We start from the raw sequence: 15,289 nt of genomic DNA on the forward strand, positions 1-15,289 counted from the left end.
GGCGCTGCTCGAGTACGACAACAGACAGCCATTTTGATTTAAAAAATAAATAAATAAATAAAGATACTTTTGAGACATTAAAACACACGACGGAGAGTCACTGAGCAATGAAAGGTTACCAGTAATGTGGTAATGCTGATACAATTACAGTTCTGCAAATGATGCAGAGTCATCTAGCAATTCAATTGAAAGAGGAAAAAAGCTGTTGCAATGTCTGCTTGTTTTAGTTTGCATTTTTCGATAGTGCCTACCTGAGGGAAGGAGGTGGAAGAGGTGGTGACCAGGATGTGGAGGGTGCAAGAGGACTTTGCATGCTCGTCTTAGTTCTGGCAGCGTGCAAATCCTGAAGGGTGGGGCAGGGTGTTACCGACGATTTTTCCGGCAGTTCTGATTTTTCCGTTGCAGTCGGAGTTTGTCCTTTTTTGTGGCATCACCAAACCAGACTGTGATGGAAAAACACAGGACTGGATAAAGTGGTGAGGGAGAGGGAAATCTGGGCTTCCCTGCTAAAGCTGCTGCCCCCGCGACCCGACCTCGGATATGCAGAAGAAAATGGATGGATGGAAGGAAAATTCAAGGACTTCTGTGTAGAACTGGCGAGACGCTGAGTTGGAGAAGCTTGGAGGAGAGGTGTTCTGGGATGATGGTGTTGAACGAAGAGTTGAAGTCAACGAACAGGATTCTCGCGTAGGTCCCTGCGCAATTGAGGTGTTCCAGGATGAAGTGCAGTCCCATGTTGACTGTGTCATCCACAGACCTGTTTGCTCAGTAGGCTGTGACGCTCTTGAGATGGTCCAGCATGAGGCGTTCAAAGGATTTCATGACCACAGATGTCAGGGCGACAGCCCTGTAGTCATTCAGACCCGAGATTGCAGGTTTCTTGGGGGCTGGGGTGATGGTGGATCGTTTGAACAGTACTTGAATAGTACTTCATACAGTTCCAGAGAACTATTGAAGATCTGTGTGAAGACTGGACCGAGCTGGTCCGAGCAGACTTTGAGGCAGGATGGGGACACAAGGTCTGGGCCCGCCGCTTTGTTGATCTTTTGCAGTTTGAACATGTCTCACATCCTGTTCATGACTGGTCAACGTAGAAGTCAGAGGTTCGTCTGGGAACTTACTGTACATACTGTACATTTGTCTGATTTTTGAGTAGGGATATTACAAATGTCATCCCAAATTACAATTGTCATACATGTTTTACTTGGATCTTCTAAATTTGAAAATAAGGGCTCTAAATCTGCTTGTCGATCAAAAAGCTTTGCTCCCATGTAACTAAATCACTAATGACGGTCTGCACGGAGTAATTGTTCAAATTAAAGTGAATATCACACCGTTGTTAGATCTACCTGTAAATGCAACCCTGAATAACAGAAATAAATGAACTTCAAAATGTCTCCAAGCAGCAGACGTGTTCCCTATTTCACATTATTTGCATATATCCCGTCAGCAGCTGAGATGCAGTCAACAAAAGGAATAAATATCACTAGTCTAATCCTTCTGGGTAATAAAATAAGTTTCTCTAATCTTGTGATGTTTGAGTCAACAACATAAATTTTTTATGTCACATTTGGTTTGCATGCAGCACATATTCTTGCATATTAGCCTTTAATATCCATTTTTTGTCATCTTTCATTATTTTCTTTGTACTTTCTTTTCCAGGAGCCTCAGCACCACCAGGCCTACCAGGGGGCTTCTAGACCATCAGAACTCAACAGCGCCAATCTTTCTGACAAGTACGCGTACGGCGGCTCCGGCAGTGGTGAGTGCACGCTTGACTTTGCCACACCGTGCAAAATATTGGTCCATTTGAACTGTCAAAACAGTGAGTGTTTGTGTACTGCTGTTATCTGCGACTGAGTGTGCACAGCATGTTTGTCAGCGTGTGCTTGTGAAGGCTTTTGACAGTGTTTTTTTAAAATTATTATTATTTAGTGCCACTTGAGCAGCCATTCAAGCGTTTTTATGCATTACAGTAGGACCTGCCAACCATCCATTTCCAATACCTCTTATCCAGATCAGGGTCACAGGGAAGGTGGAGCCTTTCTCAGAAGATTTTGAATGAGAGACTGGGTACACCCTGAACTGATCACCTGTCAGTCACAGAATAGACAACCATTCACACTCAAATTCACACCTATGTACTGTTTAGAATATTCAATTGAACCAACATAGATGTTTTTCAACTGTAGGAATATGCTGGAGTATATGTAAAGAGCCCAGTCAAGCACAGGGAGAGCATGTTAATGCCAATTATAGAAGCCCAAGCCAAGATTTGAATCCACAAACTTCTAACGGCACATTTTACAATTATAATGCATCTCTATAGCAACATGTTTAAATGTGGACTTAACATCTCAGCCTCACGCTGGTGAGTATTTGTACTGGCAGCAGAAGTCATTGCCATTGTTTTTTTTGTTTTTTTTTCTTTCTCTTCCTGAATACTGCATTGGCTTTTCATGTTAAGATCTGACCTTGGAATCATTATGTTGATGTAATTGCCTGATTTGCATAAATAATTATGTGCCGCATGTGTGTCATTGAGGGGAATGCCTCCTGGATTTGTATGCTCATTACTCATATACCGTTTGTGGGAATAGTGCACAAGCCAACAAACAAAAAGCCAATCATTGGCTTTTTCTCTCCTCAGCTCTGTTTCCTGTTGTAACCACCAATGGCAACCATGATTTCTACGGCAACAACCAGAAAGACTCCAAGGAAGGCTTCCCCCCGCCGCCATCCCCTGGGACAGTAGAGGAAATGAGTAGAGACCCAGCTCTCACTCCCTCTAACTACAGGTGTCCACACACATCATTGTGCATCACAGTATTAAGTCACACACAAGGCCGGCGTTATGGTGGCCTGAGCACCTCGTTCGTCGTATGTATCCTCAAAAATATGTATTGTACATGTTGTAAGAAAATGCCACATTTTAATCATATGCAACCAAAAATTTTGTACTTATGTCATGAATGCTGTCGCTCCTATTAAAAGTAAGACAATCTTGAGGCGACCTAGAACACTGGAGGAGCACAATGATGGTAAAGACCTCTTAATCAAAGTTTTGGAAAGCAGAACATAAGTGGAGAAAAACTAAACTCCAAATTGATTATGACCTCTACAGACAAAGTCTTTATAATTTTAACCAAGAGTTAGTCAGGGCTCGACAGCAACACTTTTCTGAAATCCTCATTAAGAACTTCAACAATACTCGCAGTCTGTTTGCTGTGGTTGACAAGCTCACAACCCCCCGAATCAGATAGCTCCAGAACTTCTAACAGCAGATAAATGCAATGAATTTGATTATTTTAGTGAAAAGATACAATCCATCCATCCATTCATTTTCTGAGCCGCTTCTCCTCACTCGGGTCGCGGGCGTGCTGGACCCTATCCCAGCTATCATCAGGCAGGAGGCGGGGCACACCCTGAATTGGTTGCCAGCCAATCGCAGGGCACATACAAACAAACAACCATTCACACTCACATTCACACCTACGGGCAATTTAGAGTTGTCAATTAACCGACCATGCATGTTTTTGACATGTGCGTGGAAACCGGAGTGCCCGGAGAAAACCCACACAGGCACGGGGAGAACATGCAAACTCCACACAGGCGGGGCCGGGGATTGAACCCCACTCTAACCAGTCGTCCACCGTGCCGATCCATCAGATTAAATATTAGCACAAATCAGCAAAATGATACAATTATAATACATCTGAAGCCACCCAGGAAAAACCATGTCAGAATTTGATACAGTTGACCAAAAAACTGTCGAGAACACGGTTCAGCAGCTGAAACCATCAACGAGCTGTCTTGACTCAATACCATCTGACTTTTTCCAATGCTATTGCGAAGTCCGTGCTAGCTGATTTGAAGCAACTAATAAATTGCTCACTTCAGTCAGGCGAGTTTCCTAAAGCTCTTAAAGTAGCTGCCACTAAGCCTATGCTAAAAAATAGAGCACTGGACGCTTCCATGTTAGTAAGCTATAAACCCATCTCAAATCTCCCTTTCATAACCAAGATTGTTGAGAAAGTTATTTTTAACCAACTCAGCAGTTTCTGAACCTAAATGGACTTTTTGACACATTTCAATCAGGGTTCCGAATTCATCACAGTACAGAATCTGCTCTTATCAAAATGCTAAATGATATAAGGGTGAATACTGACTTGGGAAAGGTGTCAATTCTGGTCTTGTTGGACCTCAGTGAGGCTTTTGATAGGGTAGATCATTATATACTGCTGAACAGGTTGGAAACGTAGGTAGGACTAAATGGAACAGTCCTTAAATGGTTCAAGTCCTACCTGGAGGAAAGGAGTTATTTTGTTACCATTGGAAGTGTTCAATCTCATCGAATGGCAATGACCTATGGGGTACCTCAAGTGTCAGTTTTTGGACCCCTCCTGTTCAGCCTGTATATGCTACCCTTGGGTCAAATTCTTCAGAACTTTAATTTTGACTATCATAGCTATGCAGATGACACACAATTATATCTATCAGATGACTACAGTTCAATTGAGGTGTTGTGTCACTGTGTAAAACAGATAAATGTTCTTAAATTAAACCACAACAAAACTGAGAATTGTTTTTGCCAATAAAGAAAAGAGAATTGCTGTTAGTAAATACCTAGAGTCACTTTAAAAACCAAAGCCCACGTCAGAAACCTTGGTGTTCTGATAGATTCCGACCTGACTTTCAACAGTCATATCAAATCAATGACTAAAACTGCCTTTTACCATCTGAAGAACATATCCAGAGTGAAGGCTTGCATGTGTCAAGCAGACCAGGAGAAGCTCATCCATGCTTTTATCTCAAGTCGACTTGACTATTGTAATGGTCTTCTGACTAGACTCCCTAAAAAGACCATTAAACAGCTGCTGCTCATTCAGAATGCTGCAGCTCGGGTTCTGACCAGAACAAAGAGGTCAGAGCATATTACTCCAATTCTAAAGTCTTTAGACTGGCTTCCAGTCAGCTTTAGAATACATTTTAAAGTTCTGCTACTGGTCTATAAATCACTAAATGGATTAGGTCCTGAATACATGAAGGAAATGCTCATGGAATACAAACCCAGTGGGGCTCTGAGATTGACAGACTCTGGTCAAATAGTGGAGCACAGAGTCCAAAGCAAACATGGTGAAGCAACATTTAGCTATTATACTGCACACAAATGGATTAAGTTGCCAACAGACGTGACATCAGCCCCAAGTGTTCATGTTTTTAAGTCCAGGTTAAAAACTCTTCTTTTTTTTCCCTATGCTTTTTAGAGCATTTCCACTTTTAAATGATATTTCTTGCACTGTATTCTGTTTTAATTGTATTTATATTAAAATTTTTTCTCTTTGTTTTAAATATTTGTTTGCTTTTTGTTGTTGTTTTGTTTTTAAATGCTTTTATTCATTTAAAGCACATTGAGTTACCTTGTGTATGAAATGCGCTATATACATAAATTTGTTTTGCTTTGCTTATGAGATGGCGTTTGAGATACAATGGTTTCATGCATTCATTGAATTTGACCATATCACATACTGTGGATTGGAATCTTACACTTTCCTGCTCCAAATAAACCCAAATTTCATGTAGTTACAGTCATATTTTGTTTCTCACTGGTTGCACCAATCGTTTGCTGCTGCTTAGCTGGGGTTTCATCGGCGCTCCCACATAAGCCACACTTGTTCATGTAGTGCTGCCTTCGCTTGGAAGAAGAAACCAGTACAAGCAGTGAGCTTTTCAACATCTTTATTTCAAAACAAATTGTTAGTGTCTGTCATAATCACGCCAAAACAACATTAAACTAGTACCGTAGCGTCTGTCCTCTAACCATCATTTATGTACGTATGCATGCTGCTCTTATCCTGAGAAAGTTTTGAACACATATCTGTTTTGCAGTGAGCGTTCCATGGATCCCCGAAATGCCAACCACAAGGACAACATACCTCGAAATAGAGCATCCAAAAGCATGGACCTGGGTGAGCTCGCAAATAATTTTTGGAATATGTTTTTACAATTTTATGTTTTTACATTTTACAATCCCCTGTCGAAAGGGATCTGACCTCCTGGACTGCTAAACCAGGAGGCTTTTCAACAAACTAGATGAATTGTGCATGCACATGAATGGAAGGCACAGGTTTTCAAATTCTTGTTGTGTGTGTGTGCGCATGCGTGCGTGCGTGCGTGTGTGTGTGTAAACTGAAAACTAAGGTTATTTTCTTGTATTGACCTGTAATAACCCCCCTTTTTTCACAATTGTTTTTACCATACCGCTTTTTATTTCCTTTTTATTAAACATCTGTTCCCTTTCGTTTTTTCATTTTCTCCCCTTCCTCAATATAAAAGCTGCTCACTATCTCCAATGACTGTTTTCCAATCCGAGTTCATTAGGGTCTGTGGATTTTCTTTCTTTTCCTGCAGCACACGCCTCTCCCACCCAAGCTTGATTGCCTTTCATTATGGACAAGGGTAGTCTCACCACACTCTCTCTCTCTCTGTCCTGCCCCACTGAGGCCCACTCCACTCACCACCCTCTTCTGTCGCAATCTTTGATCCTTCTCAGTCTGTTTGTGTTGCCTCCATGTTATCGCTCCACTTCTATTCATCTCTATTGTGTCTTGGCTGAAGCAGGAATTATACCGTTGCTTGTGAGCAGTGTACCTCTTCAGGCTTTTCCATCTCATGTATCTGGCTTTATCAGCACTCCAGTGTTGGCTAGCTTTTATTAAATACCACTTGCCCGAAACAGGTGAACTCCCTTTATTGACCTTGAATGCCTTCAAGCTTCAAGTGTATTGACCGAGGCTTAAGTACATACTTACACATACACACCCACCATGCACGATGACTAGTGGAATTCCTAGCCGTTTTTACAACATGCTATTCGTCATCATCAGATGTAGAAGCGATATGTACAGACACTCATACTGTATACAGTATTGTAAATACTGAGTGTACTGCATAAAATAAACTGGAGATGAAATGAGGATTTAATGTTTTTTTAACCTTCTACTATGCTAGAAGGAGAAAAACCATGGCATTTCTTTTAGGAAGCTCTGCATTATGTCTGTGCTTCTTGATAACATTGTTTATTCTGTTGTCTTGAACACCACTCCCTTTACCCAAAACCTGGTATCATTTCAACCTCCACCATTTCTCTTGTTTCACAATAATCTACCGCCTGAGAAAATTGACCTCATGAAAAATTTAAATGGTGTTTTCAGAGAGAAAGCAGGGCAAGGGAAACCTATTAATGTCTCCTGTAGTGGTCCGCCTGTGGTGGCGAGCCGCAATCATGTTGGGCTAAATTGGGTGCCGCTTGTCAGGGTGTAGCAGTGGTCTCCTTTCTCCTTTTTGTTTTTATTATTCTGCTAAAGTCCCATTCATCTCATTATATCTTAGTCACAATGTCTCTGTCCTTTTATCTATATTTTTTGCTTCATTTCCTAATGTCAGTGGTGATTGTTTTGAGAGAGTCCTTTCGCGCTAGCCCTAGCAGAGGATTCTTGACTCACTGCAAGTTGTACTTCAGTTTAATATTTATGGAGAAAATGTAGGTACTCTTTGTGTTGCAGTGGCGGACGAGAGTAATGTGAGATCACTGGCCGGACATAGAAAGGGTAAGTTATTGCATTTCAAATGTTCTCATTGGATGACTGATGACTGACTGACTAACCAGTGGGGGTGAAGCTACGATTCAATTTGATTGTCGATTATCGATGCCTCTTTAATTGATGCATCTTGATGGGGACTGTCTTTTTTTTTTTTTTTTTTTTTTTTTTTTTTTTACAAAAACCCAACAGGTGATTCGGACTGGAGAAAGTAACTATTATTGTGAAATCTAGATTTCGTTGGATCTTACATGCATGCAAACCTATTTTGGTTGCTGCTGTGTCAATTTCCTATGTGCAAAAAGTGCATAGGGTTGCTGATATAATATTTATTGGATACTAATTAATGCTTTAAGTGCTGTATATATTATCATATTGATACCTATAACTGTGATCATTTTCATCACTGTAATTATGACATGAATTTTTCATTCATTTATTTTGTAGTCCAACAGTCACTACACTTCTGCACTCTCTCTTCAGAGACTTTTATGTTATATAATGATGAATCACTGTATTCAATGATTTAGGATTGTTTGATAATCTGCTTTGCAAGGCATCCAACAAAAAAAAAAAATCACCCATGTTTCATGGTGGAAGCAGTCCAGCCAAGAGAAATATTACAAAATGAAGAGAATGTTGGACAAAATGAAGACTATTTGGAATAGATTAATACAATTTCAGGGAACAAATAGTATAATTTAGGTTGTAAGTATTGTAAATTTTAATTGTATTGTAAATTGTATGTTGTTTATGTTTATTTTATTTTGCTTTGTTTGACTCTGCTGTCTGCAGCCAGGTCGGCATTTCAAATGAGATCTGTTCTCAATTCGCTTTCCTGGATAAATAAAGGTTAAATAAAAACAAACAAATAAATAAAAAAATGTACATCAGTACTTCTGATGTTTTTTAGGCCAGCGAGAAGGCCTTGGTGGCCCTGACCACTCACCACTGGTCATTCAGTACCAAGACTGACATTTAAGAAGATTCATGATGCCACAGGGCATCTGCTTTATCTGGCAACTACAGTGTGGTCGCAAACTCTTCTTGTCATTTATTTTTTGGGAGACAAAAACTCAACACAACCAGTTGCTTCGCTATAGCAAGTTTCAGGTCATTTCCTAATTGGCTACTGTTCATTTTCACATCACAATCACAGAGTCCGTGGTTCGATCCAACTCGGTTTTGACCAGTCACATAATGATTTGCCGTCGTAAATATTGAAGTTGTTTAACATTCACAATTGTCGACCCCGACCATTTACCAAATAGATCAGGCCAGAAAAATGCACCGTACCAAAGGATAATCTTTCGAGATAATCTTTGCGATATCTGATAATAGGAAAATAATGGCCCTATTATTGGTATGTATGTACCCCGTTTAAGAATCGATTTCTCCCAACCCACCCAGTATTGTTCGTCTAAATATTTATTTATTTTTATTTTTTTTTAATACAGGTGCATGTTTACTCAGATTTGAGTTGGAAGTCAGTTTGAAAGAGCTTAATTTTCTTTTGTTATGTTATATATCGGCTTCTTTCTGACTTGTTATGCAACACTGCGGCAACAAAAAGCCTGTTGCTGGTGAAATACACATGCCCTTAACACTGTCGCCGACCTAAAATGCTTTAAGAACTTTTCACACTGCACTTGGCAAGGCGTTCGATGCCTTCAACTATTTTCATTGTGTATGTGCTGAGGGGGCATCTGTGTGGCATCACGTCAATGCAGAGGGCGTCTTTGACGCTCAACGACATCTGATGTCATCGGATAGAAAAACTTTCTATCCTGGAGTGTTGATGCGGTGAGAGGCTGGCAGAATGATTTCTGAATGCTATTTTGGCAGACTTGTACTCCAAACTGTGAGGGGAAAATGGAGGACCTTCTAATACATGCGGTTTCTCTTTGTCCCGAAGTCTCTGCTCATCCTAAAATATACCTCAAAGCGGTCTTGGTAAAATCTTTGCTCACGAACAAGCTTAAACTCTCCGAGGTTCCGATGAGTCATTACAATGGGATGAACCCATATCCTATTTTTTCCCTGCAGCTCGTCTCCTCCTCCTCCTCCTTAAAATTAACAACTCCAGGGCTTTCTTTTGTGAAAAAGACAGCGACATTTTGCCAAGGTGCGGTATACTTCTTCAGCGTGATAAACCTTTCGGTTTACTGCCTCTTTGGCTGCTATATCAACACTTCCAAATATAGGATGGCTGCACCCCCATTGCTGTTGGCATTGTGCTTTAACGCAGGGGGCCTTTCACACTGAGCAAGTGCGGGGTGAAAAAGCCTTTACACTCAGAAGTCCCACAAGTACAGTAGCTTTGCCTCGTCGTCGTCCTCCTCCCCCTCCCTCCACCTACTCCTACTCCTTTTCTACCAGCTCCTCCCACCAGCTCCACTGCTATGATTTTCCTTGAATGTCTTATCACTGCCCGTAACTCTGCGACCTACGATAAATAAATGTCTATTTATGCTCTACAGCATTCCACTCATGTTGTTTTCCTCTCGTCCCCTGCTGACGTCTTTACTAATGTGTATTGACAGCGCTTTTGTGTGTTTCTCATTTTTGCTGACACGCCGTATTGGGTAGGCTTCCTGTGCGACACCCCCTCTCCTAAAAGGCCTCAGTGTTTTTTATGGGTTTGACATATTTCATTAGATGAATGTTCTTAAGAGGCCTGGCTGATTCTTTTAATCTGGCTAAAACCCTATTTTCTTCTCAGGCGGAAGTGCTTCACTCCACTCGCTTTCCTCTTATTCCTTTGTTCATTCTGGTTGATTATTTAGTTTTCTGAATCTCAGCATTCAGTGTCTTTTTTTCTTTCTTTTTTCAACTGTAACTTTTGCTACCACTTTCTTTTTCCAACTCTCCCCCAGATGCTCCACCTTGATGATTATGCCTCTTGCTTGTGTTTGCCTGGCTCATTCCTATTGTTCTTTCACTTTCAAATCCGTCAATTTTCTGTGTTCATTTTACACTCCTATCTCTCACTGGGTGCCATTTGAGTTTTCACAGATTTCTCCATCTTCCTCCCACATTCCAAAAACAGCTTAGGTTCACTGAAGACGATAAATGGGCTAGAGGTGCGAATGTGAGCGTGAATTGCTATCTATGGGCAACTAGTCCACTTTGTACCCTGCCTCTTTCCTAAAGTTAGCTGGAATCAGCTCCAGCTCATGTGTGACTCTGAACAGGATAAGCGGAGGAAAATGGATGACTGGATGGATGGATGGATGTCTGTCTTGTCATGTTTGGCAGAAGCTAATCCTGTGGCTTTACACTTGCAACAAAAAGACTGAGTCTCCCGTCCCTTCCCCTGCTGTATGCAGCCCGCTGTAGATTGAAGTTGTGGGCAGATATGCTGATCTGATTGTTTGCTCTGCATCTCCAAAGCCCACCTCTTTGTGTCTCTCTGCATGATGGAGAACTTCACAATTAAAGCTACAGCACAATTAAGTAAATCCGAACTTCACAATTAAAGCTACAGCACAATTAAGTACATCCATCCATTTTCTGTAGTGCTTATCTTCATTCGTTGGGCGAGAGGTGGGGTGCACCCTGGACTGGTCACCAATAGACAAATAAGCATGCACAGTCACAGTGACACCTATGGGCAATTTGGAGTCTTCAGTTAACCTAAAATGCATGTTTTTGGAATGTCTAAGGAGCTGTCTGGAGAATAGCACACAAGAAGGCCGCAGCCAAGATTCAAACCCATAACCTCTGAACCGTGAGGCAGACGTGCTAAGCAAATTAAGTATACCAGTAATTTAAAAAAATGTTTTTCATTTTTTTGTTTTTAATAAAAATTGTACACCTTGATACCCACTTCCATGTATGCCAATGTTAACAAAAGTAAATTCAGACCTGCATCAACTTTCATAAATGAAAACCTAATCTTCTTGAAAAGAGGTATTTCTACTTGCTGGAGGCCAGGGTTTGTAATAAAAGTGAGCGTCCGTACAGACAATGAAAGCATTTTGCTCATGGAGGCAGCACGTCAACCACTACACAGCGTTTGTGTACTATGGGCACATCTCCAACAGCAAATACCAAATATCCATTTATGATGTAAATTAACCCCACTGTTACGTAACACTTGGGTGGAAGTGGAAACTCAGAACGGAATTAGCTAGAATAGCATTGTGATGGGATCCACTTTGAAGGTGAAAAAGACAATCACAAGAATAATCTCAGTCTTGCTTGAACAGCAGCAGAACCCAGGGGCAAGGTTCTGCACATCGGACCTACATGTGTAAAAAGACACCATCGTGGCTATTGAACGTTGCTTAAACCTGTTACAGCTGATCCTGGTCTGCTTTTAGGCCGCTTGTCAAATTTGTGCACCAGCTTGAGTCGGTGGCAATCAGGTGGACATGATGCAGATAGATGAGAGCATCACTGGCACAGTGAGCAGCGATATGTGATGAACGCTGATTTCACCCTCCGCTGGATCGAGCTGGCGATGATAGCCGCCTCTCTGCCAGTCATCCATCCCATTAAACCCTCATTATTCATTTAACTCTGACCTTAACCACCTGATACACGTGGAGTGAGCACACCCAGAGTGGCAAAGACCTTAGTAAAAGTGAATTGGGCTTTTTTCCGCCTCACATAGTGAAGGGCACATACTGCTATTTACTCTGGAATATCATGACTTTGAAGTTTTTTTTTGGTTTTTTTTTCCACCTAAATCGTCAGAGTTCGTAAGCATGCACCCACGCCCACACACTCACGTTTTTTTTCTGTATCGTGCTAGGAAGGAGCTTAATTTTATCAGGCTGCAAGCTGGACAGTCATAATTACATTTGTGACACAAATCCTGCCTCTCAAATTGAACGTTTTATTCTTGGAAGCTCCCCCTTCTCTATTTATAACCCCTTATTCCCCGCAAATCCCACTTCCTCCCAGAAAGTCAATTTAAGTCTTAAAAGGCAACTGTGCTCATCCCATCCACCCCCCACGTCCTTTGACTCTGTCGTCTCTTCAGTTTCACAGTTTTTTTGTTTTTGTTTTTGCCCCATTTTGAACACCTTGAAGCCTCTGGAAAATCGAGAAAATCATCAGAGCCATGATTCAAGACATCCATACAGAAAATGTTAAAATGCTTGGGGCAAAACTCATCTCTTGTCAGCCCATTTATGTCTTTCAATAGCGCTCAGTATTTCTTACATTGTCGTACACAACTGGTTGCTTGAGTTGGAAAGGTTCTTCAGGTTCCTCTCCTGTTGACTCAGCTCTGCCCTACATCTATCTTCTTAAGCTTTTGCAGATTCATTTAAAAAATAGTCAGTGTGTTAAAAAAAAAAAAAAAAAAAAAAAAGCAGGCCTTTGAAATTGTCCACAGCAAAACTATAAATTAGAGTAGCTACTTTGAAGCTATTACAATGCGAGAAAACTAAAAATAAATGTACTGATGCACTAAACATGATCGGTATGATGTTGCTTAGTAGGTGATCCAATTACAGCAGTGTGACATCTGTGCCGCAGAGAAGATGCTGCAAAGAGCACAGGTGTATAACAGCATATGTTAACGTCGCAGTCAATGCAGCAGATTTGTCTCACCTGGAAAAGATTTCCAATTTTGAGCTACAATACTACACAGATGGATAAGCCATCTCGTTTTTGAGGGGGTTTGATATAAAACAGAGCAAAACATAAAACACGTACAACATAGTCATGACAACAGACATTCAGAGACACTCTCAAATAGCCATCTGCCCAAAAGCCCAAAACCCTTCCATCCACCATACATACTGTATCTAACAACTATGACATAATGAAATGTGACACAATTTATCTGAGAGTTTACATTGCTTGTTGGTGATGTCAGCGGTAGGAATTGATCACATTTTTCTGATTCTGATTCCACTTTTGATGCTGCTTAACGATTCTCAAATTTGTAGTTTGGGGGAGAAAAAACATCCAGGGGACAATAGATTTTAAAAACAAATTAAATGTATAGAATAAAAAAGGGTCCAATGGATTTTATATCCAGGCTTTTCACAATCATAAAAATGTTATAATCAAAGAAAAACGATTGTGCCGCAGTGCATGTTGTGTATGCAAGTCCAATGTGACAATGTTCTTCAGCCCTCCCTGAGTGTGATTAAAACTATTTAATGGCACCCCATTTGGAGTTTACTGTAAAACTAAACACACAATAAAGAAATTTCCACACATTGTATATTTAATAAATACAAGACATTGTTTTAGAGATTGCTAGCTTGATGCTAACAGTCATTTGAATACCCTAATTGACGGACTAGCTACAATTAGCATTATATCATGGGTGGGATTTACCTTTAAAAAAACAAATACACACACAAACGCTGTAATAACAAATACAGACATATATAACAATACTCTCAGGCATATATTCTTCCCAATCTAAAAATTACTAAGGTTCTATCGCAACTGTCTTCTACTGTCTGTTTTTTTTTTGTTGTTTTTTTTTTTGTTTTTTTTAAGCTTTCAGAAATAATGTAGCTCCATGCATGCATCGCACCACACTCCCCCTAAGAGGCCAAGGGAAACTTTCCAGTCGCAGTTTCTGACGGTGGATTTCCACCTGTCGATCACTGGCTCTTTGACGTACAGTTGGAGCTCATCCTCAACACAGCAACTGGCTAGCAGGTGACCATAGTGATGTGCCAGCAGAGCTGAACCTCTCATCAACACTGCTGCGGAAGGATGCGTGTTTGGTAAAACTTTCTCTTCGCTGTCCTGTGTGTTATTAAAACCCCAGTTCCAATTAAGTTGGGACGTTGTGTTAAACATAAATAAAAACAGAATACAATGATTTGCAAATCATGTTCAACCTATATTTAATTGAATACACCACAAAGACAAGATATTTAATGTTCAAACTGATAAACTTTGTTTTTAGCCAATAATCATTAACTTAGAATTTTATGGCTGCAACACGTTCCATAAAAGCTGGGACAGGGTCATGTTTACCACTGTGTTACATCACCTTTTCTTTTAACAACATTCAACAAACGTTTGGGAACTGAGGACACTAATTGTTGAAGCTTTGTAGGTGGAATTCTTTCCCATTCTTGCTTGATGAACAGCTTCAGCTGTTCAACAGTCCGGGGTCTCCGTTGTCGTATTTTACCCATGCCATTGGCACTAATTGGCGTATATTACCCATGCCATTGGCACTAACACAGCTCCATACCGTCACAGATGCTGGCTTTTGAACTTTGCATCTATAACAGTCTGGATGGTTCTTTTCCTCTTTAGTCCTGAAGGAACCTGTGTTTAAAATCTCCTATTACTCTCGTGGTTCCCAGCGTGCTCGTTTTCGTGAAAGAACTACGTTCATAACACTGTATTAAAAACCAACCAATTTATTCCTGACAGAGGAGTCTATACATTTTGCAGAGCTCTGGGTTCGTAACTATCCCTATCATATCCTGAGCAGATAGAGTAGTCGAACAAAACTATCTGATTCTACCCCAGACTTATACAATGTTTCAAAAAGTGAAAGTATGGAATCACTGTCGTCTGATTGGTCCATGGTGCCATCTGACATCATCGTTGCTCTGCAGAATGATGACCATTTGCTGCTAGCTCCAGATGACGTCTCCAGACGCCGTCCCACAGTCTTTCATCGAATGTTTATAGTGGCTCCCCGCAGTCCTTTTCTTCCTTGACATCTGTTCTTTATTGTCTCCAGATCC

The 15,289-nt window shown here is 40.8% G+C and overlaps 1 protein-coding gene across 8 annotated transcripts in view; it reads left to right on the forward strand.

Annotated features, from left to right (window-relative positions):
• pard3ba (par-3 family cell polarity regulator beta a) overlaps positions 1 to 15,289 on the forward strand; it is a 218,780-nt gene that overhangs the window by 123,672 nt on the left and 79,819 nt on the right. For all 8 annotated transcript variants that reach the window (XR_009791988.1, XM_061798810.1, XM_061798809.1 and 5 more), the window contains 4 exons: positions 1,663 to 1,762; positions 2,651 to 2,798; positions 5,890 to 5,969; positions 7,566 to 7,610. Coding sequence is in view for 7 of the 8 variants with exons in the window: in XM_061798810.1 (XP_061654794.1) it covers positions 1,663 to 1,762; positions 2,651 to 2,798; positions 5,890 to 5,969; positions 7,566 to 7,610 (373 nt within the window). In the remaining variant the exon portion in view is untranslated. The remainder of the gene's footprint in view (positions 1 to 1,662; positions 1,763 to 2,650; positions 2,799 to 5,889; positions 5,970 to 7,565; positions 7,611 to 15,289) is intronic.

The sequence above is a fragment of the Phyllopteryx taeniolatus genome, chromosome 1 (genome assembly GCF_024500385.1).
Source record: "Phyllopteryx taeniolatus isolate TA_2022b chromosome 1, UOR_Ptae_1.2, whole genome shotgun sequence".
In the NCBI taxonomy this organism is placed as follows: domain Eukaryota; kingdom Metazoa; phylum Chordata; class Actinopteri; order Syngnathiformes; family Syngnathidae; genus Phyllopteryx; species Phyllopteryx taeniolatus.